The sequence below is a fragment of the Catharus ustulatus genome, chromosome 6 (genome assembly GCF_009819885.2).
Source record: "Catharus ustulatus isolate bCatUst1 chromosome 6, bCatUst1.pri.v2, whole genome shotgun sequence".
Classification (NCBI taxonomy): Eukaryota; Metazoa; Chordata; class Aves; order Passeriformes; family Turdidae; genus Catharus; species Catharus ustulatus.
Window position 1 is genome coordinate 53795285 of NC_046226.1, and position 27829 is coordinate 53823113.

At 48.5% G+C, this 27829-nt stretch overlaps 1 protein-coding gene across 2 annotated transcripts in view; it reads left to right on the forward strand.

Annotated features, from left to right (window-relative positions):
- PLCB2 (phospholipase C beta 2) overlaps positions 1 to 25673 on the forward strand; it is a 34849-nt gene extending 9176 nt beyond the window's left edge. Inside the window, exons 4-32 of one of the 2 annotated variants that reach the window (XM_033063328.1) lie at positions 3465 to 3605; positions 4250 to 4329; positions 4630 to 4683; positions 6698 to 6773; positions 7130 to 7230; positions 7506 to 7672; positions 7852 to 7998; positions 8232 to 8389; positions 10271 to 10353; positions 10723 to 10807; positions 11915 to 12086; positions 12841 to 12929; positions 13537 to 13633; positions 13751 to 13835; positions 14115 to 14239; positions 15201 to 15355; positions 15705 to 15869; positions 16818 to 16917; positions 17183 to 17287; positions 18240 to 18325; positions 18416 to 18512; positions 18679 to 18732; positions 19262 to 19472; positions 19670 to 19841; positions 20823 to 20899; positions 22488 to 22583; positions 22882 to 22939; positions 24353 to 24439; positions 24660 to 25673. In XM_033063328.1, coding sequence (XP_032919219.1) covers positions 3465 to 3605; positions 4250 to 4329; positions 4630 to 4683; positions 6698 to 6773; positions 7130 to 7230; positions 7506 to 7672; positions 7852 to 7998; positions 8232 to 8389; positions 10271 to 10353; positions 10723 to 10807; positions 11915 to 12086; positions 12841 to 12929; positions 13537 to 13633; positions 13751 to 13835; positions 14115 to 14239; positions 15201 to 15355; positions 15705 to 15869; positions 16818 to 16917; positions 17183 to 17287; positions 18240 to 18325; positions 18416 to 18512; positions 18679 to 18732; positions 19262 to 19472; positions 19670 to 19841; positions 20823 to 20899; positions 22488 to 22583; positions 22882 to 22939; positions 24353 to 24439; positions 24660 to 24932 — 3396 coding nt within the window. In that variant the 3' untranslated portion in view covers positions 24933 to 25673. Of the gene's footprint in view, positions 1 to 3464; positions 3606 to 4249; positions 4330 to 4629; positions 4684 to 6697; positions 6774 to 7129; positions 7231 to 7505; positions 7673 to 7851; positions 7999 to 8231; positions 8390 to 10270; positions 10354 to 10722; positions 10808 to 11914; positions 12087 to 12831; positions 12930 to 13536; positions 13634 to 13750; positions 13836 to 14114; positions 14240 to 15200; positions 15356 to 15704; positions 15870 to 16817; positions 16918 to 17182; positions 17288 to 18239; positions 18326 to 18415; positions 18513 to 18678; positions 18733 to 19261; positions 19473 to 19669; positions 19842 to 20822; positions 20900 to 22487; positions 22584 to 22881; positions 22940 to 24352; positions 24440 to 24659 lie in introns of both variants that reach the window. The other variant, XM_033063327.1, reaches the window with a different exon arrangement.
- Positions 25674 to 27829: the final 2156 nt, after the last annotated feature.

A 27829-nucleotide genomic window follows, 5' to 3' on the forward strand; every position in this document is an offset into this window, starting at 1 on the left:
TCGCGGAATTTTTTTTTTTTTAAGATGGGGCAGAGCGAACTTTGGCGTGTGTTCAAGAGTAATAAAGATAAGAATGAGCAGCGCCTTTGAACAGCAAGGAGACAAGATTAAAAAGCTATTGACTGTAGTTCAGCAGTGTGCCGATACAGATCAGGCTGTTATTTACAATCAGGTCTGTGTTTTCATTTCAGTAATGAGGAACAATAAGGGCCCCACATTTGTGGGGCTTTTTGTGGTTTCTTTTTTGAAGGCACCAATGCTGACAGTGAATCTAATAATAATTAAGGCCAAAATACACAATGGTTTAGGCCAGACTTCTGGACTGTTTGCTGTGTCTTGGGGTTTGTTTAGATATTTCAGGAGGCATTGGCTTTGAGACAGGCATATTTTTTAATAAAACCAGAAGTTGTTCTTTCTTATTGTCATTGTTATAAACCAGCTTCATCCTCTGTCCATATTCTGTTGATGTTGAACCTGGAGATACAGCCTGAACTGCACATTGTGCAGGGAGAAAACGATACTGAGGCATTTCACTTGTGTTTTGAGATGATAAAGTTGAAGCCAGTGAGAATGTTCAGGATCCATGCAGGGCAATCACAGTGCCCTCAGAGCTGATCTGTGGCTGTAAGCCACAGGTTGTAAACACTGTGGGTGGTCAGTGGTTCTGCTGCAACACAGGGGCTGAGCAGCTCTGGCATTGGGATTCAGCAACTTGTGAGCCCAGGATGAAGCTGAACTGAGTCTAATTCTGGTCCTCCAACTGGAGAGCAATCATATGGAGACACCAATCTGTGAGTGTGCAAAAGAGAGGCAGGCACAAGCTGTGTCTGGCAAAGGATTTATAAATGGTGGAGCAGGAGCTGAGCAAGGAAAGGGGCAGGTGTGAGTGATGGCCTTTGCCATGCTGGGCCCTCCTGCCTTCTGCCTTTGTTGTGCAGTGAGCTCCGGGGCCACACATTCTCCTCTGTCCCTGGCAGTGTGTCCCTGCTGGATTGCAGAACATCTTGGGCTATTCTGTGCCTGGGAATCTGAGCTGCTGCATTTTCCAGTTCCTTAGGTAAGACACTGAGAGCTGAGGGTGCTTCACTGTGGATTTTTGTTTGCCTGTGTCCCTGAGATGCTTGGCACAGGGACAGGCTGGTCCTCCCCATTCTGCAGCCATTATTTGCAGCATGGAGCAGCAAGGCTAACGGGGACAGGAGTGTCACCTCTGGAGTCAAAGGCATCAGAAATATCTTGGGGCTTCCTTTTTCCCTTCTGGCAACTAAACAAGACTCTTCTTCTCCAAAAGAGATTTGTTGTCCTAGTGCCACAATACACAGCTCTGTGAAGGCACAGTGACAAAGCAGCTCCTGTTGTCAGTTGGCTCTGCCCTCTTTCAAGCAGAGAAAGAACCATCCCTCTCTGTCCCGTGTCTGTCTTGGATTCTTTGTTTATATTTGCATGAGCATTTGCTTCTCTCTGGACTATGGATCTCTGTACTGCTGAGGATTTTAGGGAAATCAGGAGGGTGGGACATGAAACACCAGCTGACTCCATATTTCAACCAACCTGCTAAAAGGTTGTTTTCTGCTTGTCTGGGTTTTTTTTAAGGGGATTTGCTAAAAGTGTTTCCCTTCTGATTTGCATGGCTAATATGCACATCCTGCTTTTCATGCAGCAATTCCTATTTATCCTGCATGGCTACCTGCAAGGTGACAGTGAGTAATCCCAGAGTGAAGCTGTGGCACAAGGTGCTAAAGGAGTGCAGGTTGTGAAAGAGCCACGATGTGGCATCAGGTTCAGAGCTCCTCACGCAGTCTCTGGTTCTCTCTCCACGTCTTTGTTGGGTGTTGGATGCATCACTGCCTGGATAAGAGCAAAAGTGCTCGGCTTGCTGGGGACATGACCTGGACAGAGAGCTCTGGAGAGAGCCAGGTGATGAATGTCTGCTAGAGAGCGGCGTGCAGAGAAGGAAGAGCTGGGAGGAGCCCCGGGTAACAAATACAGGAAATGAGTTCAGCACAACCACAAGTTCACCATTGTTTGGGCCTCTTCTCCTGTACAGCCCTGGAGCTGAACAAGTGCTGGGGCGTTTGTGAGATTAAGTTAAGTTTGGAGTTAAAACCCCAACACTTTGCCGCTGGCACTGGAAAGTTGAGCTCCAACAAGGAGTTGCCACGAGTGTGGGAAGGTGATGTGGGTGTTTGGTGGTGCTCAGTTCTGTGAAGAAAAATGGCTCACAAAGCAAGAAGGAGCCATTTTAGAAATTCCCTTGTAGAAAATAGGCAAATCATGTTCCTTCCCTTCTCTGCCTCCAAATGCTCTGGGATTAAACAGGTTTCAGAGTTACTCCCCTCAGAGACTGCCTTTCCAAAATAAGAGACAACAGTCAGGTGATCCTGAGTTACAATCCAGCCTGTCCTGTTTTTCTTAGATGCCTGTTTGCTACAGCTGTGTCAAAATTGCAAATGCTCCAGAAATTAGGAAATTGAAATAAAAAAATTCTGCAGTTCCTTATAAAATGTGTATACAGCTCTGTGTGTGTCATGGTGCAGACTGAAACCTGAAGGTGTGCTCAGATTCCAGCTCCAGTTTAACTTCCAAGTCTGACCAGCTCTAACAATCCCAGATTGTGGATTTTGCCCTATTTCTAAAGGAACAGGTGCTCTGACATCTTCCTGTTTGCTTGGACAGGGACTTGTCCTGCACTTCAGATAATGGATCGCTGGGCTTTATTCTAGGAATGGAAATTTTATCTTCCCATTATAAACAGCACCATCAGTAAAACTCTGGGATACCTTGGCTTAGTGACACCATGAATAGGAATGCAGAAAATGCTGAATAATTTAAAGGATTCTATAAATACTTTTATATGGTGCTGCAATGCAAGTACCACTATTCTGATGAGCCTTACACTTAACAAAACAAGTCTCTGGTGAGCCATTGCTGTAGGGTACTGGAATTGCTATGGAAAAAACCACTGCTAGAACTGACAGCAGCAGAAAATGCAGCTTGGAGGGGAAGAACCCAACTCTGAGGTGACAGGGGGTCCCAAAAAAACATCTTTCTTGTGGAGGGAGGTTACACGTGAGGGTGTCACACTAATACACTTTTTAGTGTATTTAGTGTGTTTTGATAAAATTAAGTAGTTACATACCTCTGGCACAAGCAGGCCAATCCTTCCCCTGCTTGTTTGCAAGTTTCAGAAGAAATTTCTTTAAGACCAGTCTCCAGCTTTGACTTTTTCAGACATGTGCAGGGGTGTTAGCTATGGTGGTTTGTCCCATGGAGGATCCAGTAATGCAGACTCCAGAATAAAGATAAAAAAGGAAAGCCAAGAAAAGGAACATTGCACTAAGCAGTTTTGCAACCTGTGAGATGCTTTCTGTGAATTTGGGCAAATGTGTATATTGGGGTCTGGGTTTTTTGGGTAGTTTTCCCTCATTCTCCAGTTACTCCCATGTGTTCTGTTTCTTTTGCAGTCCCTGAAGCTCCGAGAGGTTTTTAACTTGGATCACCCTTACAGCACCTTCCTGCAGAAGACCCTGACAATCGTATCTGGCCCTGACATGGTTGACCTCACTTTCCATAACTTTGTGTCCTACAAGGAGAATATTTGCCAGGTATCTGGGCCTGAGGTCATGGAAGTACAGGGAACCACTAAAGATTGGGGCATTCAGTGAGGGGCAGGAAAGGAGAGAGGACAACAGGACCCTGAGCCCTTTCAGCATTACTGACAAGGTCATAAACAAGCAGGCTTGTGTTCCAGTCAGGTGTGGTATCTCTGCAGTTCTTGAAGCTTCTGCCCTGCACAGAGAAGGACCAGTAGAAGACTGGTCATTGCTGTCTTTCATGTGTTTTGTGTGGATGAACAGGCAGCTGAGAAATGGGAAAGTTTCAGCTCCTAGTGTTTATAGACAGGAGGAAGGTGATAGTCAAACCCAGAAGTATCAGATAGGAGAAGGGGTAACAGTTTTAAACTGGAAGAGGGTAGATATTGATTGGATGTAAGAAGAATTCCTTCCCTGTGAGGGTGGGGGGTCCTGGCACAGCTGTGGCTGCCCCATCCCTGGAAGTGTTCAAGGTCGGGGCTTGGAACAACTTGGGATAGTTGAAGGTGTCCCTGCCCATGGTGGGATGTGGGACTGGATAAGCTTTAAGGTCCCTTCCAATCCAAACCATTCCAGGATTCTGTGCCCTTTCCATGTTTGCTGTGTACTTGGAGCAGTTCAGTAATGCCTAACTGCCCCTGTGCTGTTTGTTCCAGGACTGGGCTGAGGATATTATGGCCATTGCCCGGAATCCCCTCACGTACAACGCTCCCCGCTACACCTTCCTAGAGAAAATGTAAGTTCTTTCTGAGAAACCTTTTTCTCTGAAACATCTGTGTCCTGCCCTTTGTGACAGTACTGAAAAAAAAAAAAAAAAACACCACAAAAACAACCTTCTAAGCATCCAAGTCTCTTGGCAGCCTCTGGGCACAAGGCCTGGGTCAAGCTTAAGCTGATGCTCTGTAGGAACCCCTATTTTCAATCCACTGTTAGATCATTTTCCCTATTGCATGTTTTTCCTTTCTTCTCACTTAGTAAGGTCTCTTAAGATTGTACAAATGCATTTTTGTAATCTTGTTTGCATTTCTTTTCACAGTCTAGTGAAGCTGAAGTTGCAACTGAACGAAGAGGGAAAGATTCCTGTCCGGAAGTGAGTGTGGATATTTGTTTCATTGTGTGTTCAGTCAGACTACAGGCAGAGCAACTGGTGAGGGGATGGTTGCTCAGTGGCTTGAGCTGTCTGCTCTTCCCGTACCTAAGAGGCAGAGAACTTCCCCTCTGTGTCCATGGAATTGCTTCTGCTGCACCTAGCGGGCACATAATTTGTCTGGAAAGGAGACTTGACTTTGTGGCCTTCATCTACAGCAAGAAATGGCTTAAATAGCCACAGATATCACTTCCTGGTTGTTGCCAAGAAAAAATTACAAAAGCAAAGCAACTCTGGTAAAATTCTGATCACAAATCATTTTGCAAACCTGGGCTGAAAGGTGGAGGAGGTATAAGATAGTTTCCCTACATTGTAAGGATTGTAAGGACTTCTCTATTTGGAGAGCTCTTTGCTGGACTCCCTAGCTCACCTGCAGCAGGGCTCCCTTGCTTTTCTTATCTCCTCTCTCCTCATGTCACCAGCCCAGTCCTTCCCCACTTCCTCTGTCCCTCAGCCTTTGCTCTGGATGTGTATTAGATTGAAGCAGCCCCTGGGCCAGTGTTAGTGCTGGTTTAGGAGCAGAACAGATGGAGATTTGTCCTTCCCTGTCCCCAGCTTGGCCTTGTGCGTCAGGTAGGGCTCCCATTAGAATGGGAAGCAAAGCACAGCCTGTTCCTTCTCCCCTGCACTATGTGGTATGAATCTGGAATTGATTTTGTGCCATTCAGTGTCTTCCCAAGTAAAATCGCTCCAGGGCTGGTCCTGTGGTTCCTCCGTGTTGATTTAGCACATAGAATGACAAAAGGCAGCACTGCCATGTTGAATTCCCTTCTGGGTCTATAAATTACCTCTTTTTAAGAATAAGGAGCTGCAGACAGCTCATTTGGGAAGTTTTGAGCAACTCTGCCCTAGGTCTGTGCTGTGTTACAGCATCACAAGAGGTGAGCACTAATCGCCCCAAATAAACACAAGACCCCAGGGTGTGGTGTAAGGCAGAGCTGTGCAGATTAAATGGGCTCCTGGAGGGCTGAGCTTTATTCAACACTAAACATTTTTTGTTATTTGTTTTCTAAACCACCAACCAGCAGAATTTCATTGTCAGAAACCAGAATATTCATCAAAGGGCTGTTAAAAATGTGTAGGTCTGTAATGAATAACACACTAGGGAAGAGTGCTTTGAATTAATCTTTAAAATGCAAGCAAGGTAATGTTGCTGCAGGGAGAAACAGCTTATTTCTCTGAAACAAGCTAGAAAAAAATATTTGATACAGGATGTATCTCTCCTCAGTGCCCATTTCTTGCAAAATGGCAAGAAATGCAGACCATTAAATAGTCCAGATTAAGAACAAGGTTTATAAAAATACTCAGTATCTCCAGGTGCCAGTAAATGTAAGGCTTTCAAAACTCCTGAAAATTCTGAAAATTCCAAGAGCATTTGCCTTTCCTTTAAATATGCAAATCCCTTTGGAATCATACCAAGGTTGCTGCAGTTTTGCCTTGCAAAGGGCAGGGTTTGCATGAGCTGCTGCAGCCCCCACCAGGCACTCCCACCTGGCAGCACAGGACACTCCTTGTTCCCCTGTTTGCTGTGAGCACCTGTGATTCCAGGAGCTTAACAGAACTGAGGCTGGATTTATCTGTGGAGGAGATCATGGTGCTGTTGACAGGGTTGTTCTAAAAAGAGAGAAAGTTCAGTTGTTGTTACTTCTCCACAGTACCATAGCAAGCACCTCCAAGACAGGCAGAACAGGACAGGAGAGGGATTTTGAGTGACAGGGTTCTTACAGAGTCCATTGCAGAAATACAGAACTTCTGCTTTAAATCAGCAGTCAAACAATCCTGTGTAGGTTTATCAAACTCTCTCCCTCAGTTACTCCCCTGGAAAACACTGTCTTTGCTTACAGCTGTCTTACCTGTTTCCCTTGCTGTGCATTTGGAGTGTCCTGCACTGCCTGCAGCTCTAGCCCCTTGACTTCTCTCCTGCTCTATGGTGATGTTTGTTTGCCTGTCTGGTCAGTATTTTTCAGATGTTCCCTGCAGACAAGAAGAGGGTGGAAGAAGCATTAAGTGCTTGTCATCTGCCAAATGGCAAGGTAAGGGTTTCTCTGGTATCCAGAAGCCTCATGAGCTTGAGAAGGATCTTTTTCCCTGCCCTGACTGGGATACTCTTGGCTGTGAAAAGCCATCAGCCAAGATGCTCGTAGTTGCTTACCATACCCTGCCACTGCCAGGCCTTAACTCTGGCCTGCTGCCATCAGTTCTTACTGATGTTACTCTTCCTGTAACACTCCAGTGCTTGCACTGTGTGGCACAGGGAGCAGCAACACCAGGCCAGATGTTCCAGTCACTTACTGGGATTGTCACAGCCAAGTGCTGGGCTGTGGGTGTTCCTGACAGGTAAGAGCTGTCACAGGTTTGTGGTCCTGACACATCTTCATTGTGTTCTCAGAATGATGCCATCAACCCTGAGGACTTCCCTGAGCCGGTGTACAAGACATTCCTCATGAATCTGTGTCCACGGCCCGAGATTGATGAGATATTTACCTCACAGTAAGTTTCATTCAAGCCACAGCCCAGAACTTGGTCTCTTATGGCAAAAGATAGAGAGGAAGGAGGGGATTTAATGTTGTCTGGTTTGTCTGGCCTTAAGACTTAGAAGGACAGGATCCCTGGCACTTGATACCTTCATTCACAGCCTGAATAAAAAGGATTAGACCTCATTGTGCTACAGGACTCAGAGGAAGGATCAACCTCTCTTATGTGAAAAGATTTCTGGGGTAATTCCCAGGCCTTACCTCTGCCTCTCTGTGATTCTCTCACTGCAGCCATCTAAAAGCAAAGCCCTACATGACTAAAGAGCATCTGGCAAAGTTCATCAACAAGAAGCAGCGTGACACCCGCCTCAATGACATCCTCTTCCCACCAGCCAAACCCGAGCAGGTGCAGAGCCTGATAGAGAAGTACGAGCCCAGCGGGTTTAACATCCAGAGAGGTGAGTCTTGTTCAGCCCTAAGTTCTTGCTGTGGAGGTGGGATGGAAGAGCAGATCCTGAGCCCTCTGCCATCCTGCTTCCCACAGCTCTCTGTTGTTCCCACAATTCTCCTTCCACTTTCAAAGAGGTGTCAGAACTGTTCTCTTTGGTGACAATTAACAGCTGTGTTTGCCCTGCAGGGCAGCTGTCTCCAGAGGGGATGGTCTGGTTCCTGTGTGGCCCCGAGAACAACCTGATAGTGCTGGACAAGCTGATGCTGTACCAGGACATGACACAGCCTCTCTCGCACTACTACATCAATTCCTCACACAACACCTATCTCACAGGTATGGCCAGGACGGGGGAGAGACACATCAGCTGGGCAGATGTGTGTGCCCTGGGGGTTTTGAGGGCCAGGCTGGCTCTAAATGCTGTGTGACATGAAGCAGTGTCACTCTGCAACTGCAGACTTGTCAGTCTGCCGCGTCCACCTGCTGAAGGCTGGCAGAGATTCCTGTTGGCCCTGTGTGTGCAGGAGCTGTCCTATGTGAGCAGCTAATGCTGAGCCTCTCTCCTGCAGCTGGGCAGTTTTCTGGGACATCCTCTCCCGAAATGTACCGCCAGACGCTGCTGGCCGGCTGCCGCTGCGTGGAGCTGGACTGCTGGAAGGGCCGGCCCCCGGACGAGGAGCCCATCATCACCCACGGCTTCACCATGACAACCGAGATCCTCTTTAAGGTAGGGAAGAGCTTTCCCCATGGATGCTTTCCCCTGGCTGCTTTTAGACTGATTGCTGAGGGAGCCAGATGGCTGAGGGCAAAGATGTTTGAGAGGAAAAGATTGATGGTGAGGTGACAAGTGAATGAATGCGTGTGGGTAGAAGGAAAAGTGAACAGATAAGCACTAGGTTGGAGTTTGTGCATTTTTGGAATGGGAGGAGTAGCAGAGAGGTTGATAGCTGGATGAAGATGGATGGATGGGTAAATGAGGGAAATGTGGGAAGTCAGGTGGAAGCCATGGAGAGATGGCTGAGCAGAGGGGTGTGTGTACACAGGGCTGTGGTGCAGGATGGATGCACAGAACGTGACACGAGGCCCGGGGATTTATAGATAGAGGCACATCAGAGGAGCAAACAGGATGGCTCTTAGAAAACACACAGTTAAAATGAGTTTGTCTTCTGGTCTGCAGCAGGTTTCTATGGCTGACAGCCTCAAATGGAGGCTTTTTAAAAAATAGGGTTCAATTCCTTTCTAATGACCTGAGTGTTGGAATGTGTTTTGTGGAACAGCTGGCTTCCCTGAGGATTCAGCTCCCAGGCTTCTGAAGCACAGCACAAAGCCAGGCAGTACAGGGCATTTATCTACAGCTTGCAAGTTACAAATAAAGGCATCACACTGACTTTTTTGCTGCACTTCTTTACACAGCTGCTGCTAACAGGTAGAGGTGCTTTAGATTTTTTTTCCAGCTCTTTATTTTTCTTCTGTATCTTCCCCCTAATCCCCACACTTCACTATTACTAAAATATTTATGTGTAAGGGGAAAAAAAACAACAAACCAAACCAGGCCTTAAGGTCAGAGATATGGGCATCCTCAGACTCAGTAATTTCCAAAGCCCTGTGGTATCACTGCTGCTTTTTGCACAGCAGTTCACTGCAGATAGAACAGAAATAATGGCATTTGTAGCTGCTGTAATTGCAGAGTTCTGCTGAAGCCTGGGACCATTCCTCAAGGAAATTATAACCTGCTAACACAGCATGTGCTGGGTTTTGCTTTTGCATAACACATAGTCCTTCCTTGCACTCCCATTCCTGTGGCCTTTTAGTAGCATTGTCTGAGGCTTCTCCTCAGAACCTTGAGGCTTCTGTGCAGACTCCCAGTGGTCCATGGAGGAGCAGCTGTGGCAGCCTCCCTCCATGCTGAGGTCATGGCTGATCCAGGATTTGAGATGATCAGGGGACTGTAATTGCAAAGGAGCAAATGGCACTTCTTTACCAATTAGTGGGACCAGAAAGAAAAATAGTGGAAAGTTTGTGGCAGTTTAACTGGAGCTTGGGGAAAACATTATTATTTTTTCTTACATCATTAATGCTGAGAAGGTTTCCATGGTATTTGCATTTGAAATGTCAGCACAGCTGGTGACTGAGCACTCCAGCTCTCTCTGCTGCCAGGCAAAAGGATTTTATAAGCAGCAGATATAATAGAAAATTGGGCAGGTTCAGAGGTAAGTATGGATAGAGTTTGCAGTAGTTTAATCTGGTGCTGCACACACCTTTCTGTGACAGTTTAAGGTGCTTGAGGCAGGGGTTTGTCCCTCTAGCCAGACACTCTCACGTGCAGTGATGTGTGCACTGACCTGTGCAGCAAAATAAAAACTCACCTTCTTGCATCTTCAGCTTCGTTTTGGTACAAGCTGTTGAGTTTAGCTCAGCATGGATCCTCTGGAGCTGGAAATCTGGGCAGGTGTGAAAAAGATGACACTTCTCACCTTCTTACTGGGAGAAGTTTAGTGACTTTGAAAGGAGCTCCTTGAGAGGCAATTTTGGAGTTCAGTGTGAGGTCAGCAGTGTGTCTGTTATTAATGAGTGCTGAGCTGCTCTCTGACTGTGGCCTCTCCTTCAGGATGCCATCGAGGCCATTGCAGAAAGTGCTTTTAAAACATCTCCATACCCTGTGATCCTGTCCTTCGAGAACCATGTGGACTCGTGAGTATTTGGTGATTGGGAGAATTGTCTGCTGTGTCCAGAGCAGATAATACACAGGCAAGGGCTGCTGGGTTTTAAGTGAGTGCCAAGCTGAAGTGAAGCATTAATTGAGGTTTCTGAAGCAACTGAAGGTGGGTCAGAGCTGAAAGATGAGCCTTAGCCTGCAGAGTGGGGTGATCACAGCTGTGCACCCTTTTACCTTGGGGTTGCAGCATATGAACATGGGAGTTGGCTTGGGAATGGGACCTTAACATCTGCACAGCTGAAGTGGTTTTCTGGGTAGAGGACATGGATATTGATCTTTTGTTCATGCCAAACTCTGGATCTGGGCATTTGCTTTCCTCTTCACTCCTGCCTCATCTCTCTTAGGCCCAAGCAGCAGGCAAAGATGGCCGAGTACTGCCGAACGATTTTTGGAGACATGCTGCTGACAGAGCCACTGGAGAAATACCCGGTACGAGGGAGCTGGGGCAGGAGGCCTTTCTGGAAAACTCGGTGCTGGGAGGTGCCACAACAGACACAATGCCATGGACATGGATCCTGGTTATAGGGGTGGGTGGAAGACTCTGTCACAGTGGTTTTCTTGTTTAGCACTCTGTCACTGAGGGGCTCTGGGCACTCAGCTCTGCGTGGCCAGGATGTTCTGAAGGTACCAGGTGTGTTCTGTTCACAGCACTGCTCCAGCTCTGTCTGCCAGCACTTAGAAACAAGAGCAAAGGCCTAATCTTGCTCCTAGCCTTGAAATATTCCCTTCCAGGCATAGTTAGCATGTGCTTGGAATAATTAAGGAAAGTTCCCCATCTGCTTGACCCCAGTCTTCATCTTATCTGTACTACAGGTATTTCTGTGGGCCCAGTGACACCTTTGGTGCCACAACTGCCCTGCCAGGGGACATGGTTTTAAACACCTGAGCAGGACCAGTGTTCTGTAGGGCACAAGGCAGGTCCTTGGGGTGCACAGAGGAGGGACAGCTGAGGCACCTGGCCCAAGCATCTGTTTGAAAGCACTGACACCCAATGAAGAGCTGGAAAGAAGCAGTGAGCCAGCAACAGCTGTCCACTGTCCAGCCCCATGTCCAGGCAACAGGAACAGAGGGATGAGGAGGGGAACAGTTCAAGAGATCAGCTAAGCTATTAACAGGCCTCTGCTGTCTGTGCAGTCTGTCACATGTCCTTGTCTTGAGCCACCTCCTCTGGGATCTTTTTTAAATCTGCTGCAGGCAGTGTTTAAATCTGGCCTGAGTACTGATGAGGGACTGTGGAGCTGGGATATGATGAGAGAAGTAGGTGGCATGGGAAGCCAGAGGTATGCGGATGCCTTCAGGCCATGTAGGTGCTTTTTTAGCAGGATGGAAGGCTAGGCAGCCTGGCAGAGCCTGAGAGATGCAAAATGCTGGTCTGGAACCACAGGTGAAATAGTAAAAAATCTGCATCAATCTGGTGGGATATGCTGGCAGATGGAAGAAATTAGGAGTATAGTGGGTGAGAGATGTGTCTGTGCACTGGCTGGGGGACAGGAGAGGTGAGTGTTTGAATTCTGTGATGAAGTTTATCTGTTGCAGCTGAAGCCAGGAGTTCCTCTGCCAAGTCCTAAGGATCTCTTCAGGAAAATCTTGATTAAAAACAAAAAGAACCAATCTATGTCTGGGAAGAGGCAGAGCTCTTTGAAGAAAGGGAAGAACATGGAACCAGAAACCACTGAGCAGCCAACCTCTGTGGATGCTGAAGATACTGGTATGTCTGAAGGCAAGGGGGACTAATAAAATTGATATGCCAAGCCTTCTAAATCACCCAATACAAGCTTGGGGCAAGCCAGCAGTAGTCATTAAATCAGTTAGCCCAAACAGCAGCAGAAAACTGGAAGACAAATCTTCAGAATCCTTTGAACATTTTGTCCAACCTAAAGAGATGATAATTTGTAACCTGCCCATCATCCCTTAGTGATCCACTGATATAGTCTGGCTTTTGGGTTGAGGGAAGGGGAACAATTTGTTACTGCTTGTGGCTCTCTGATAACCACAAATTCACCACAGCCTAGTTCTTCACCATGAGAGTCTTGGAGATTCATAAAACCTTCAGCCCCTCTTTCCTCCCTTCCTGTCACCTCTTGGTCTCAGGGCTCCTGTGGTAGAACAGTTTCTGTCATGGTCAGAGCACGTGTGAGGACAAGGTGAGCACCACTGCAGAACACCTGGAAATGGGCATTTATTACCACAAAGATGTGTGACCTTGGAGGGGAAACAACCCAGTGATTGTCATTCCTGGGTGTGAGGGGAGCCTGCAGCAGGAATGGCTTGGTCTCTTGGGTGTGCTGGTCCTCAGTGTACCAGTTCATATTTTGATTTGGCCAATAAAATTGTAGGATTCTTCCCCTCAGTGTTCCAGCATTACTTGGTGGTGAGGTTTGGCAGAGCCCTTCACTGCCAGCAGCCTGCAGGGTCCTGTGTCCTCCTGATCCATACCACTGATGTGTGCTTAGTCTGGGCAGGTGATGTGATTGAAGAGGAGCCAGAGGAAGAGGATGACCAGCTGAGAAACCTGGATGAAGAGGAAATTAAAAAGATGCAGTCAGATGAGGTGCTGTCACTGTTGGTTCTTTTCTGCTTGGATTTTTGCTGGCTTCCATTTTTCTCTGGGGCCATACCCAATTGAATAGAGATAAACCTGAAGTGCAAAGGGGAATGAAGGTGTTGGGAGCTTTCCATCCCCCACACAACAAGACTTTTGCAGGAGAAACTGAAGAAGAGAAATTTTATTATTGCAACCATAAAGAATGTGGCAGAGGAGTTACTGCTGACTCTGTATGATTTGGAGACAACTGTTTGCCTTGGGGGTGTTGGAGAGGCTTAGCCTTGGTCTGAGAAGTTGTTACTGAAAGTGCTGCTGCTGAAAAGGGAGGGAGGAGACCAGCATTCCCTTGAATAAAAGGTCTATAGCCCATTTCCATCTCCCTGGTATCCTTTGGAGAGGAGGAAAACCAATAGCCACAATTTGTCCCAGACTCCATGTTCTGAGGAGTCAAAGAGGTCCTGGGCTTTGTACATCCTCCCTGGAACCTCTCCATGTGCCTTGATTTCATTTTTGCCCAGCCACCTGGAGATTCTGTGCCCCTGCCCACCATGGAGCTGTTCATCTCCAGGGAAGGTCTCTTCATCTGTTTCCTTTTGGATTGTTTTCTGCTCAGGGCACAGCTGGCCTGGAAGTGACTGCGTACGAGGAGATGTCCAGCCTGGTTAACTACATACAGCCCATCAAATTCAACTCCTTCGAGGTCTCTGCCAGTAAGTCAGGCTCAGTCCCTTTGGAATCCAGGCCAAGCTCTTCCTGGCTCTGTCAGTCCCCCATGCCGAACAGGGACTGGGCGTGCCTTGCTCCTAAATGCAATCTCCTGTTCCTAGAGAAGAACCGGAGTTACGTCATCTCTTCCTTCACCGAGATGAAGGCTGGCGATCTGCTGAGCAAGTTCCCCTTGCAGTTTGTAGAGTATCCTTTTGGCAGCCCTTTCCCAGTGCCATTGGGTGCTTGGAGTGTGAGGGAGATTCTTGACAGGATGCATCCTGCTGTAGCCAATGTCAAGGCTGCCAGATGCTTGTCCTTAAGTGAAAAGTGTACGGACTAGGAGCCTGAGCCTCTCTGGGGTCCTGTCTGGAAGGCTCTGAGCATTGGGTAGCAGAGCTCCAACAGTTTTTATAATGGGAATATGTGGGCTGGCCTCAGGGCACAACAGGAGCGCTCCCGACTTGTTTCCTATAGAGCCTGTAGATACAACAAGTGGCAGATGAGCCGCATTTACCCCAAAGGCACCCGGATGGACTCCTCCAATTACCAGCCCCAGATGTTCTGGAATGTCGGCTGTCAGATGGTGGCACTCAACTTCCAGACCATGGGTGAGTGTGAGGCTGTGCTCCAGCCTCTGAGCAAGTGAGGTCTGGTGCTGCTGGTCCCCAGGTGCTCCTGGTCCCTATCTCTTCCTTTTCTGCCATTTCCCTGGTCATTATTCCATGTGCTTTTTCCCAAAGTGCTGTTCTCCTGTGATTTGATTTCCCACAGACCAGCAGCACTTTTCCATGCCCAGTACAGACCTGGCATACACACACACGTGGATTGCTGTCACCCTGTGTCCGGGCACTGTCCCTGGCTGTCCTGTTCCACAATGTCACACTTAATCATATCCATGAGGGCACCTGCAGCTCCCATCCCCCAAGCTGCTGCTTCTACAAGGCAGAGGCAGAGCTCCAACTGGCCACAGCACTGACCTGTCTGTGCCATTATTTCCAGGGCTTTGACCTGACCAGCAAGGAAGGGCCTTTCCTTGCTGCACAGCCAGCATAAGGAGGAAAGAAAAGCCTTGAGAGGAAGCTGCACCTTACCCTTCCTCAGAGGGTTGTGTTATGTATAGAGCATAGGAGATAAAAGGGAGTGAGTGCAAGGTTGGTTCTGAAGAGGATGACAGTGCAGGAAGGTGCAGCAACCACCAGGCAGTGTCCTGAGAAGTGTCAGACAGAAGATGGACTCTGAGAAGGCCCAAAATGAAAGGGGGAAGGAGCAAAGGGACTTAGGCAGCTACTTATTCCGACCCAAAAATAGCAGGTGCTCCTTAAAGCAGGTTTTAATTTAGTTCTGCCCATGACTTAAGGTGCAAGTGCAAACGAACCACTTCCTTTCCTTACAACAGCTGCTGTAATATTTTTCCCTGTAGGGTGCTGAGAGGCTTAATTAGTTTTCAAGATGGCTTTGTGAGCTGTGGGCTGGCAGGGGCTGGAATCTTCCGGCAGCTTTCAGCTCCCTCATAGCACACAGGCTGCCTGTCCCCCCCAGCCCTGTCTCACTGTGTTGCTCTGCTCCCAGATGTCCCCATGCAGCAGAACATGGCCCTGTTTGAGTTCAATGGGCAGTGTGGGTACCTGCTCAAGCACGAGTTCATGCGGCGCCCCGACAAGCAGTTCGACCCCTTCTCTGTGGACCGCATCGACGGGCTGGTGGCCACTACTGTCTGTGTCACGGCAAGTACAGCCTGGGGACCCCGTCCTGTGTCATCCAGGGGGCTCTCACTGCCACATGAACCTGTGGAGTCCTGCGGGAAAGTGTTACTGTGGCAACTCCCAGGCTTGTCACTGTTTTAAATTAATCATAATCACATGAAAATGGAAAATGAGCATCTGCCGTGCAGAGGCAGCCAAGGCTGTGCTGATGGGGAGAGAGGAAGTGCTGAAGCAAGAAAGAAATAGGGGTAGAGGTAGAAGAAGAGCTGGAGCAGAAAAGCTGGTTTGGGGTGGGAGAGTGGGGTGAAGGAATGGGTGGGTCCTTCTGTGTTATTCTTCCCTGCAGTTGCTCACTCTGTGTTGCTCACAGGTACTCTCTGGTCAGTTCCTCTCGGACCGCAGCGTGAAGACCTACGTGGAAGTGGAGCTCCTTGGGCTGCCAAGGGATGCCAAACGCAAACACAGAACCAAACTGACCTCCACGGCCAACTCCATTAACCCTGTGTGGAAAGAGGAGGCTTTTGTTTTTGAGAAGGTGACAACATTTGATAGTAATTTAGGCAGAGAATCCTTAAAGCTCCTAATGGCCATGAGCACTGCCTTGGGAGATGTCAGTGCCAGCAGAAGGGCACTGACTCCCCTCTGGAGATCTCAGGCCTGGCTTTGGACACCCTCAGGTAACATCCAAACAACAATATCCAAAACAACTCTGCATCAATATTTCCCAGAACAGACAAAGGGTAGCTGGGAATGGTTCTAACATCTAAATGGAAATAACAGGCATCCAAAGTCTCCCCTCTGTGATGCCCTCTTCAGACAGATCAATTTTGAAAATTTCCAGTACCAGAAAAGAGCTGGATTTCTGTGGTTAAACTGTCAATCAGAAACAGCCAAGCTGGAGCAGTAATGGGACCAGTTTTCTCTCCCCAGGAATTCAGTGATCACCAATCCAGCTGCAGGGCACAGGGAAGTTAAGACAAGTACATGTTATACAATTCATCTGTCAGGCACAGTAGGAAGCTACAGATATTTTCAGCCTACTTGGCTGAAATATCTTCTTTTCAGAAGCACTCTGAGGCTTCACTCCTGGCAGAATAATTTTGAATTCATTTTATGGCACGAGAATACAGGGAAGTCAAAAGCCTTTATTTGCAATGTTAGCAAGTTTGCTAAATTATCCATCCCAGTTCGTTCCATTCTCCAGTGAGTTCTTCCTGGAAGCAGTGGTTTGGAGGGTTTGTTGCCCTATTTTTGTCTTTAGGTAACCTGTGATCCTGGGCAGGCTGAGAAGCCTGTGTTTGGCAGAGTTTTTGGGCATTCAGCTATGATGTCTATGATAAATTGTGCCCTTAAATTACAAGATACAGAAATAGGCAGTGCCATCCTGGAAGAGATGGAATTGTTTGTTTGGAAGGAGGAGGAGGGTGCTGCTATCAGGAGTTAGAGGTGAGGACACTGGTGCCTTACTCTGCTCTTCCCTTAGATCATGATGCCTGAGTTGGCGTCTCTCAAAATTGTGGCTTGGGAAGAAGGAGGGAAGTTCATTGGCCAGCGTATCGTTCCCATCATCGCAATGCACCCAGGTAAATCAGTGGGAATTCCTTCAGCTTTTGTGCCCTGGAGACCTGTGCAGTGAGGGCATAAAGACCATAGGAACAGCTGCACACTTTGCTCCTTAATCTCCCAGCCCACAGGCAGTGGAACCTTCAAATCCATCTTGTTCTAGCCTTGGCTTTATCCCATGATACACTCACCATGCCCTTCTGTAAAGAGGGCCTCGGGCTGCTGGAGCAGAGACAGGGAGGGACAGGATGCAGCCAGCTCAGCTCCCTCCCCTCTCTGCCCCAGGCTACCACCACGTGTGCCTGCGCAGCGAGAGCAACATGCCGCTCACCATGCCCGCCCTCTTCGTGTTCCTGGAGATCAAGGACTACGTGCCGGATGCTTGGGCAGGTAGGGAGCGCTGGAATGTGCGGGGGGTGCTTCTGGCCTCCTCCAAACTCTGATTCAGAAGCATTTTTCCAGCCTGGGAAGTGCTTTCCTGCTGCACCCTCAATTCCTTGTCAGGGTGGGACTTGAGCACATGCCAGCATCCTGTCACAGCTTCACTGCCTTGGGAAGAGCACGGAGGCTCCCACTGCAGCTGTGCCTGGTTCCCACCTGAGGAGCAGTGTAGGTGTGCCAGGCCCCAGTGCAGAATGGCTCAGCCCTGCTCCTTTTCAGAGGCAGGGAGAGGTTTCCTTGAGGGAATAGGTGACATCTCTCAGGGGCTGCAGAGAACCGGGCTTTAGGGAGGTTTTAGGAGTGATGCTCTTCCCTCTTGGAAGAGAAGGGAGGTTCTTGCTAGTACGGAGATATGGGGACCTTCCTTTGAGAAGGATCAGAGCTGGACATGACAGAATCCCTTCACCAACTCTTGCACCAGAGTGCAATAGCATCAGCCACAGGAGCTCTTGTGAATACTTCTCATGTTTGCTCTCCACTCCCCACATGCAAACACATTTGTATGTGTTCATACAAATGAACCTTATTCACTGGGGAAATACTGAGAAATTTGGTTTATCACATTTTTGTTTAAAAGATGAGGTTTGTACAACACTGGGCTGGAATTGGAGCAGGGAGCTGTGCAGGTGGGAATAGTCTTAACCTGGCCCTGGATTTTTGGGAGCAGAGTTCCCAAAATCACTTCACAGAGCTGCCCTGAACGTCAGTTGTGAGTCATGGCCTTGGGCTGGGACTGAGGTGAAGGAAGTTCTCTTCCCCGCTCCCTTGTGCTATCATGGGGACTTTGGTTACTGAGAACACAAACTATTCCTTCTTCACAGTGTGCTGTGCTGTGCTGGGCAGGGAAAATGAGTCCATGAGTTGTTTGCTATCCAAGCCAAGCCCTTCTCTCTGTTTCTAGATCTCACTATTGCCCTCTCCAACCCCATCAAGTTCTTCAACCTGCAGGACAAGCGCTTGGTGAAGCTCAAGGATTCCTCAGGCGAGGTGAGTTTTTCCAGGTTCTGTTCTCTCAAGCACTTTGCATGGATTCAGCCTGAAATAATGGAGTTTTCATTTACCTCATCTTTGTTTTAGAGGCCTGGCACACAGACAAACCTCTTATCTGCTGAGACTAACGGGGTGGCAGGCTCTACTGGGAAACCCAGCATTCCTCCCTCTAATGGGTCCACAGGTTAGTTTCCAAGAGTTTCCAAGCATTTAACCATCCTGGCAGCTTAATTAATTCTTCTGTACTGACACCAACATCCTTCACACGGGCTGTGTTCTGGTGACTCTCCTCATTTCCAACCTGGACATCCAAGATGGGACATTAACAGGAACTTCTTTTGGAATTTCAGGAGCAGCAGTGTTCACCAAGGACGAAGCTCTGTTAGAAGTAATGCAGATGGCAGGTAACTCCTCATGCTGGTCACCTGGGTTGAGGCCCTGCCTGTCATCCTACATTTCCAAATTAAAAAGACATGTCCCAACCCTGCCTGGTGTAGCAAGCACTAAAGACAAATCCCAGGAATCTTAGGGCTCAAGGACAGGTTTCCTTCAGCAGACCTGCACTCCCTGTGCACTGTGTTGTTCACCTGCTTCCAGGTGCTTGAATGCAGTGTGATGCCAATTCCTGCAAACACAGGGCCTAACTGTGCCTCAAAACTGAACTGAGGGCACAAAAGGAAACCTGTTTTGCTCAGGATATGTTGGCAAGTAACTGTTACGTACATTGTCTTTTTAGAAGTTATTTGTAAAGAGAAGTGTTTACCAGGACAGAATATGTACCTGGGGGGAGGCATCCCAAGGTGTGGAGCAGAGGGGGCTCTGGTTTGGATGTGGTGATTGAGGGACATGTGTTGGAGCTGTGTGCTCCAGTTTCCCCACTCCAAGTCTTGGGAAGGAGCTGGCCCTGTTCAGCCTTTTTATTTTGTGTTTCAGAGCCTGAGACAATCACCCTTGCTGAGCTGCAGCAGAAGAAGCGCTTCCTGAAGCTGCTGAAGAGGCAGGAGAAGGAGCTGAGGGAGCTGGAGCAGAAGGGAAGCAAACAGAGGGAGGAGTTGCTGCAGAAATACTCTGTGCTCTTTTCGGAGCAGGCCTCCCCTGGGGGCAAGAAAAGGACAATACGCACAAGGAAAACCCAGAAGAAGAGGTAACCACAGCCTGGGTGTCACCTTCCCAAACCAAAACAAGGATCCCCAGGGAAACATGGGTTCCCCTTCTCTGCAGGAAGATGGAGAAGTGCAGGCATCTGCATGTCCCTGGGTTGTTCCCACTGAGGGCAGGTGGGAAGGTTGGGATTGTATTGGCATGGTGAGAAGCAGCACAGCCCCTGATCCTGTTCTGCAGGAGTGTGACCCCAAGTGATGCTGGTACCAGTGCAAATCCTGTAAAAGCAGCAGAGACCATCGACCACCACTGGCTCGTGGAGCTGAGGGACAGGCTGGAGATGGACCTCATCCACCTTGGGGAGGAGCACCACAATCGGATCCGAAGGAAGAAAGAGCAGCACGCTACCGAGGTGAGGGCTGCAAGTGTCACCTGAAAATGTATCCTGGGATAGCCCAAATAACCCCAAGTTATTCACTAAACTGAGCTTGGGAATGTGGGCCCAGAATACCTGGCACATTCATTGTCAGATCCATGCCAGGTAATGAAGACATGAAGCTTATTTGTTAGAATCCCTAGAAATCCTGTAGAAACATTTTTATATGTCTGCTGTTTTTTAAAAAAGAGTAGCATTGCCCTGGAGCACATCAGGCTCCATCTGCTGCAGCTCTTCTGATGCCTTAGCATGGAGTTAATGTGGTGGTTAGTGGCTTCACACCTTGCCAGGTGCTACCTTCTCTGGGAGCCTGGGAGCTGGGTGACATGGAGGTGGGCTGAGAGTTCACCAGTGGCACCATCAGAGCGTGTTCTGCTGTTTGACTTGGTGGAAGTTGGAGTCCAGGTGAGGGAAGTCCTGAAAGCTGAGCTCAGCCAAGGCCAGAAGGAGCCATGGTGGTGCTTGGGGACAAAGTGTAAGCCACAGGATGGTGGTGGTAAATCCAGCATATGCTATCTTTTCCAGTGAAAGGGGAGTGATTCCAGGCTTGCAAGGCGTTTTTCCATTAGTTTTTTCTGAAGAAATTTGCACTGATACACCTTAAATCTTCAGTTCCCTGGTGCACCTTAGGCTTGACATGCCTCTTGCAAGCTGTGTGCAACCCTGTGGGGAAAATAACACTTGGGCACTGGCTCACCTGGGAATCACATTCCTTACCTGGGAGAGGAGCCAGGGATGAAACCTTCCTGTCTCACAAGTGTCAGTCCACAGGCACAGTGGGGCCGGCGTGCACAGCTGAGCTCACTCCTGTTCCAGCCTTTGCACCAGGCCTTGGGGATTTGGAATTTGTTGCCCCTGGAATTCAATGCAGGGAGGTGTACAGCTCACTTGGGTGCAGATGGGGTGCAGTGTCTGATCCTTTGTTCTCTTTTTGTCTTGTGTTCATCCCTTAAACAGCAAGTTGCTAGGATCCTGGAGCTGGCCAGGGAGAAGCAAGCAGCAGAGCTGCGGGTCCTGAGGGACACATCGGAAAGGTAAATGCAGCACTGGAATGACAAATAATGCCCTGTTCTGCTCTAGAGCAGCACTTTCTGCTGGATCTCAAAGCTCTGCTCTGCAGCCAGGGAGTGAGAATGGGGAAGAGAAGGTTTTCCTTTGGTGAGAAATTGAGGCAGGGAAATGTGACACAGGATCTCACACAGTGGTATGAGGGGAAGATGCCTCTTGTGATGCCCAGAACAGTGTTCCTGCCACGAGGCACCAAGCAGGATAAAGTGTTCAATCTGCAGTGAGCAGCCTGGAGCTGCTGATGGGGAAGCACAGGAAACAGCACTGCTGGTCCCTGGCTGCCACCTCTGGCTCCTGCAGTCAGGACCTCACATTAATCCCTTCCAGGGACTGAATCACTCCATTTTCTAAGTGAACTGAGCACCTTGGCTCCAGTATTTAAACAAACTGACAGATTCAATTCACCAGTTTCTAGCCAGACATGGATTCATTTGTTCCTGCAAGAACTTTATCCTGAAACTAAAATCCTCACTCATTCCTACTTCCCGTTAAATCCTGTTTCACTCTTTAGTTGCAAATTGAGATAAAACTCCCTCTTTTTGAGTCCTGGCCCAAGCCAGAGTCTCTTTACTCAGCTATTCAGCATATTCAGGCAAGTCTAAGGAAACAGGTGAGTAGCCAGGTAATGGTTTGCTGACAGTAGGATGTCATTAGTACAGTCACATCTTCCCGGCTGGGAGAAGCTTCAGAAAGATTTCAAGATTTGGAGCAACAAGCAATAAAATGGCAGTTCAGTTCACCAGCTGTGCACTGGTGTTGGCACTCAGGTAAGAGATCTTCAGTTGCTGTGGATGCTCTTCATTCCCAGCTGTGCAGTGGCCAAAGTGGAAAACAGGATTTTGGGAATTGTACAGGGAAACAAAAAAAACATTGAGTTAGCCTTGTGCCACTGGATCTGTCTGTGTAGAGCTGACCCCTTCTCAGTGTTCCTTCTCAAACAAGAAAAGTCTTTGAAAGAGCAAGAAGAACAGCTAGCACTGAGGAGGAATTTGTGTGCAAAATGGAATTAAATGGGACAGCTAGGAGAACAGATATTTGAGGGAATGTGACAGGAACATGTAAATCATGAATGGTCTGGAAGAGGGAAGTGATTGCTCACTGTTTCTCATTGGAAAGAAGGGTGAGACAGCCAGTGGATGTCTCAGGTGCCTCTGTCACATTGTGTATAAATTAAGTGCTGTTCCTCTCATGGCAAGGAGCTGTGAAATCCAAAAGTAGAGGTAAACTCCAAAGCATGAGTGACATCATAGAATGTGATATGTGCATAGATACTGGAGGATAGACTGGAAACTGGGAAGGTGGAGGAGGGAAACTTTCCCGTACACTTGTTCTTTCTTACCCTTGCCTTTAGCATGTACTGCCTCCACTTCTGGGCCAGGACATGTCCTGACTCAGGACTGAAAATATCCTTAAGATTCCAGGCCTCCTGCTGCACAGTCTCCCACACTTGGTGTTTCTGAACAGTGGAGTGCTCCAGAGAGCTGTGGGGATGGAGGACTGCTCTGCTGTCTGGGGCTGGTGACCAGGTCTGTATCTCCTTTCTTCTCTCCACAGCAACATTAAAGACATTAAGAAGCGGATGGAGGCAAAGAGAGTGGAGCGGGTCCAGGCCATGCTGAGGAATACCAGTGACAAGGCTGCTCAGGAGAGGTACAGGAGTGGATGTTCCTGGGTTCTGTACGTGCAGGATCCAGGGTCTCCTGCTGACTCAGAAGCTGAAAAAGTAGAATTTTGCATCCAGTTATTTGCCTTATGACACAGCCAAATTTGAGTGGTATTTTATTTGTCTTTCCTAAAATTACAGCAGCTTTTCCCTGTGCCAGGACAGCATGGGAATGTAACATATCTGTTAATCAGTATGGCACTGATCAGTACTGACAAATGGGCTTTATGGAAGGAGAAAAGCAGAACAGCTGCCTTTTACAGGGTTTTATAATTTTCTTTAAAGGTTGAAGAAAGAAATTAACAACTCTCACATTCAGGAGGTGGTGCAGACAGTCAAACGGGTGAGTTTTGGGGCACCAGGCTGCCCCAGCAACTCTGGGTTCTGCAGGGGGGTGGTCAAGGGAACTCAGTCAGTGTGTCTGGGGCATTTGTAACCCACGGCTCAGGAACATCGGGAAAGCAGGAGGAAATACACCTCAAGGACCTCAGCTGTGCCTTTTGAAGACCCCTGTGTGTCTGCGTGTGTATCTGTGTATGTCTGTGCATCTCTGTGTCCATATGTGTGTGTGTCCATGTGTCTCTGTTCCAGGAGTCTGTCCCTCTGTGTGTGTATATCCATGTAGGTTTGTCCATCTGTGTCCCTGTGGCCAGGTGTCTGTGTGCTGTATCTATCCTTGTGTCCAAGTGTGGGTGTGTCTGTATGCATCTGTACACATCTGGGTGTCTTTGTGCCAGTCTGTGTCTCTGCATGTCTGTGTGTCCATGAGTGTGTCTACATGTCACTCTGTTCCTGTGTGCATGTCCATGTAGGTGTCTGTTTCTGTGTGTGTACATGTCCATTTGTCTTTGTGAACCTTTGTGTCTGTCCATGTTTGTCTGTCCTTGTGTCTGGGAGTGTCTGTGTGCCCATGTCCCTGAATGTGTGCATGTGGCTGTGCCAGAGGGGAGGGTGTGTGTTCCTGTGTATGTCTGTGTATCTGTCTCTGCATCCATCAATATTTGTGTTTCCATGTGTGAGTCTGTGTGTCTCTATGTATGTGTGTCCAGGTATCTGTCACTGTGTGTCCACAGGTGTCCCTGTCCCTCTCTAGCTGTGTCCTTGAGTGTGTCCCCATGTCCATGTCCCTCTGTGTCCATGGGTGTTTGTGTCAGTCTCTGTCCATGTCCTTCCATGAGTGTGTGTCCATGTGTCTGTGCCTAGGTGAGTGTGTTCATCTGTGTTTTTGTGTGTCTGTGTTCCATCCATGTTTGTCTGTCTCTGTCCCTGATTGTGTCAGTGTGTCTGCTTGTCTGTATCCAAGCCTGCCTGTCCATGTCTGCCTCTGTCTGTGCTCATGTGTGTCCATGTCCTGTGTCTGTTTATGTGCCTGTGTCCATATGTGTGGGTGTCCATGGCTGTCCAGCTGTCTGTATCCATCTCCAAGAGTGTCCTGTGACTGTGTGTCCATCGAGACTGTGTCTGTATCCCTCTGCATCTGTGTGTGTCCACAGGCATCTGTCCATATGTCTGTGTGTTTCTGTGTCCATGTCTGTCTGTCCACGTGTCCCTCTGCCTCTCTTTGTGTGAGTACATGTATCCCTGTGTCTGTGTGCCTGTCCCACACGCCTGTGTGCACTCACCTGCCAGGCTCTTGTGCTGTCCCTGAATCTAGGGCTGCTGCACTAGGCCTGCCCTCCTGGGCTGAGCTTGGGCTGTCCAAAGTCCTTGCTTATAAAACTGGGACCTGAGGGGGGTTAATTTATTCTTTTTAAAGATGACAGAGAAGACTGGCAGGTTGCAGCAGAAACTGGAGGAGAAACAGGCAGCAAGTCTCCAGTCCATCAAGGAGAGAGAAAGCCAGGTAAGGACAACATTTAGGGTCAGGGCTGTTCCTTGGCACAAGAAGTCCAAACCCCTAGAGAACCTTTTTTTTTGCCATCCTCAGCCCACCCATTACCAGGAGGTGAGAAAGTGGGTGAGGGGGCCCACAGAGGGCCCAGAAGGACCAACAGCTCATCCCAGAGCTCCTGGTCTCTCTGCTTGGCTCCATTGTGTGGGAATGACCTGATTTCCATTTGCAGCTCCAGCAGCAGGTACGGGTGGAATATGAGGAGAAGATGAGAGCTCTGAGCATGGAGGTTCAGGAGATGGTGAAGAACTACACCAAAGCCGGCTTTCCTGGACAGCCAAGGACTGGGAAGGAAGCAGGTCAGAGCATTCCTGAGAGAGAACAAGGCTCTACAGACCAACTGGAAGCAAATATCCCAGTGGCAGAGGTGTCCAGGCTTACACTGGCAATGACTCAGCCCTTGGGAGCTGGAATGGATGTGGAGATAGAAGAGAGCATATTCTGAGATGAGTCTCTTCTTTACTGTTCATTGCAAGAAGGTGTATGGTGAAATAACCAGCTTCACAAACTACTGCCATCCCTTTCCATTCTGGGGAGCTCCTGAAATCCTTCAGGAATGTACTACATTATCCCAGCCATCTGGAAGCAGTCTGGAGAGCTCACCTTTCAGAGTACTTCACCCTCTGTCTTGCCCAGCTTGAGCTCTGAGGTATTTCAGCAGTGGGAAAGGGCCTGTGCCTGCACACCAGCTCCCTTTTGGCAGCACAGCAGCAGCTACAGGAATATTTACTTTACATTCAGACCAGTTTTTAGAGTCAATTCCCTTGTCATTCCTCACATGCATCCCTTCACATCAGTCCAGCTCCTCCTAACATCTTCCACACGGTTGAATGAAACAGCAACAACCAAACCAAACAAAAACCCCTAAACACTGATACAAAGAGCCCCCACAGGTGGGGATGGGGATGGAAAGTGGGCTCAATCACAGCAACCCACACCAGGCTCTGTGGCCTACAGAAAAAAACAGTTACACCTGAAGCTGCATTAATAAACAATTACAAATGCTGCTATAAAACAAACCACACCCCTGGTCAAGCAGGTATGAGAGAGCATGTCCCAAGCCTAGTCTGAACACCCAAGAAGAGTCCACATCTCCCCTGTGGTGTCACCAGAGTACTGGAATTATGGATTGTACATTTCTGAGCTATTTATTTTCTAAAAAAAATAAAACACTGCTGTTCTTGAACAACTGGGTCACCTGTTACTTAGCTGCAGTTTGTGTGTGTCTGTGTACATCTGCATGTGTCCATGTTTGGGTGTCTGTCCATTTGTGTCTGTATGTCCATGTGTGTGTGTGTGTCCATCCATGTCTCGGTGTGGCACTGAGTGTCCACATGTCTGTCTGTGTCCATCTATCCAGCTGTATCATTGTGTATTTCTCTGTGCCTGAGTGTGTGTTCAGGTCTGTCTTTGTATCCATGATATCTCCATGTGTCCATGTCTGTGAGCATTGTGTGTATGTCTGTGTTTCTGTATTCAGGTGTGTGCCCATGTGTCTGTGTCAATCCTTGTGTGTCCTCTGTGTGTCTGCCCATGTGTGTCCATGTCCCTGTGTCTCCACATCTGTCTGTCCATGTGTGTCCATGTCCCTGTGTCTCCACATCTGTCTGTCCATGTCTCAGTCACAGTGTCTGTGTGGCTGTGTCCATGTGTGTCTCTCCACCTCTGTGCCTGTGTCCATATGTGTACCTGTGTGGGTGTCTGAGCCTGCGTGTCCAAATCCCTAGGTGTTTGTCCACCTGTCTCTGTCCCTGTGGTGGTTCCTCACCAGAGAACAAACATTCCAGCAAGGTCCAACTGCAGCCAGGGAGCAGTTGGAGATTTTACCTTAAATCCAGAGAGGCAGTGCTGGCAGTTCCAAACCAGAGCACAGGGGCACTGAGCCCTGGCATCCTACACCAGTGTGTCACCACCTTCAGCCACTCAAACCCCTCCAGAAGAGCTTTTCAGAGGTTATTTTAAAGGAAAATTTGTCCCATCTCTCCCCAGAGGGAACCCAGACAGCACTGTCAGAATACACAGGGCACAGAGTGGCCCCTTCTCCACACACTGCCCAGGTTCCAGGGGTTGGGCTTTTCCCTCAAACCCTCTCTGGAACTGAATCCCACAGAATAAACCTGAGTCAGAGAGACATGCATGGAAAGCCAGGACATAACAGCAGGGTTGGGGTTTGCAGTTTTCCTTCCTCCGGTGCCACACCCTAAAGAAGATTGTGTTGTTGCACAGGGTCAGTGGCAGGCAGGACAGACTCTGTCCCTCCACACAGCACATGACAGGACCAACACTCCAAGTCAGGCTGGCCAGGTTCAATCTCACAGCCTGCTTCTACCAACAGCACCACCACAAGCTGGGACATTGGACAACACCACTACACTCTCCTTCCCTCCACCCTGCCACAACTCCCAAACAGCTTCACCTTCCAGCATGGAGCCCTCTAATTCCTGCCTTGTGTCAACTGCTCCTCTGGGAGCCATCTGAGAACCAGCAGAATCCACTGCTCTGCCCTTCTCAAGCTGAGCTCCTCTGCACAGCATCAGTGACAGCTCTGAACAGCACAAATCCAGAGGCCAAAGCAAGGCCTGACACAGCACCAGAGCTAAATGCTCTGCAGGGGGCTCCTTGAGGTGTGGGCATATCAAAATTGACCAGAGCTCAGCTGGACTATGACACGGGGATAAGAAAATGGAATTTCAGCACTCAGGATTTTTGGCATTAATGTTCGCTGATGTTTGAAACCCGAGCAAAGAAACCTAGCAGAACAACTTGTGCCCTTACAACCCCATCGCAGTTTCTGCTCTGCAACCCTTCTGTTGTGGAACCCAACACTGACACAGGAGATTGATGCTGAATTTCATGAAAAACAGGTGCAATCTTTTACACTAAAAAACACCTTCTAAATGTACTTTTCAGAGTGCACATGGAAGCATGACTATAAGCAAGGCCAGGGCTCCCATGAGGCACAGACCACACTCTGCATCATCCCCTTTCTCCCCAGGGTGAAGCCCCTCCATGCCTCTGAGCCCACGTCACGATGCCTCTGACACCTCCCTGTCTGCACAAAATGGGAGAAAGTTCTGCAAGATGGGAAATGGACAAAGAAATAAATAGTTAATAATAATAAATAAAGGCACTAAACTAACTGTTACTGCAAGGGTTCCTGAGCACACCTTGAACCTGACCACCCCTCCAGCAGTACAGTTCAGTCACACCAGGGTTTGGTTACTCACAGATTCCAGAGGAGAGAGGCCATCTGATTTTCCAGCACTGTTTCTTCCCACAGGATTCAGACATCCTTGAGGATTCCTTCCTGTGCAGCCCTGCCTGTGGTTTTGCTTACCTGCA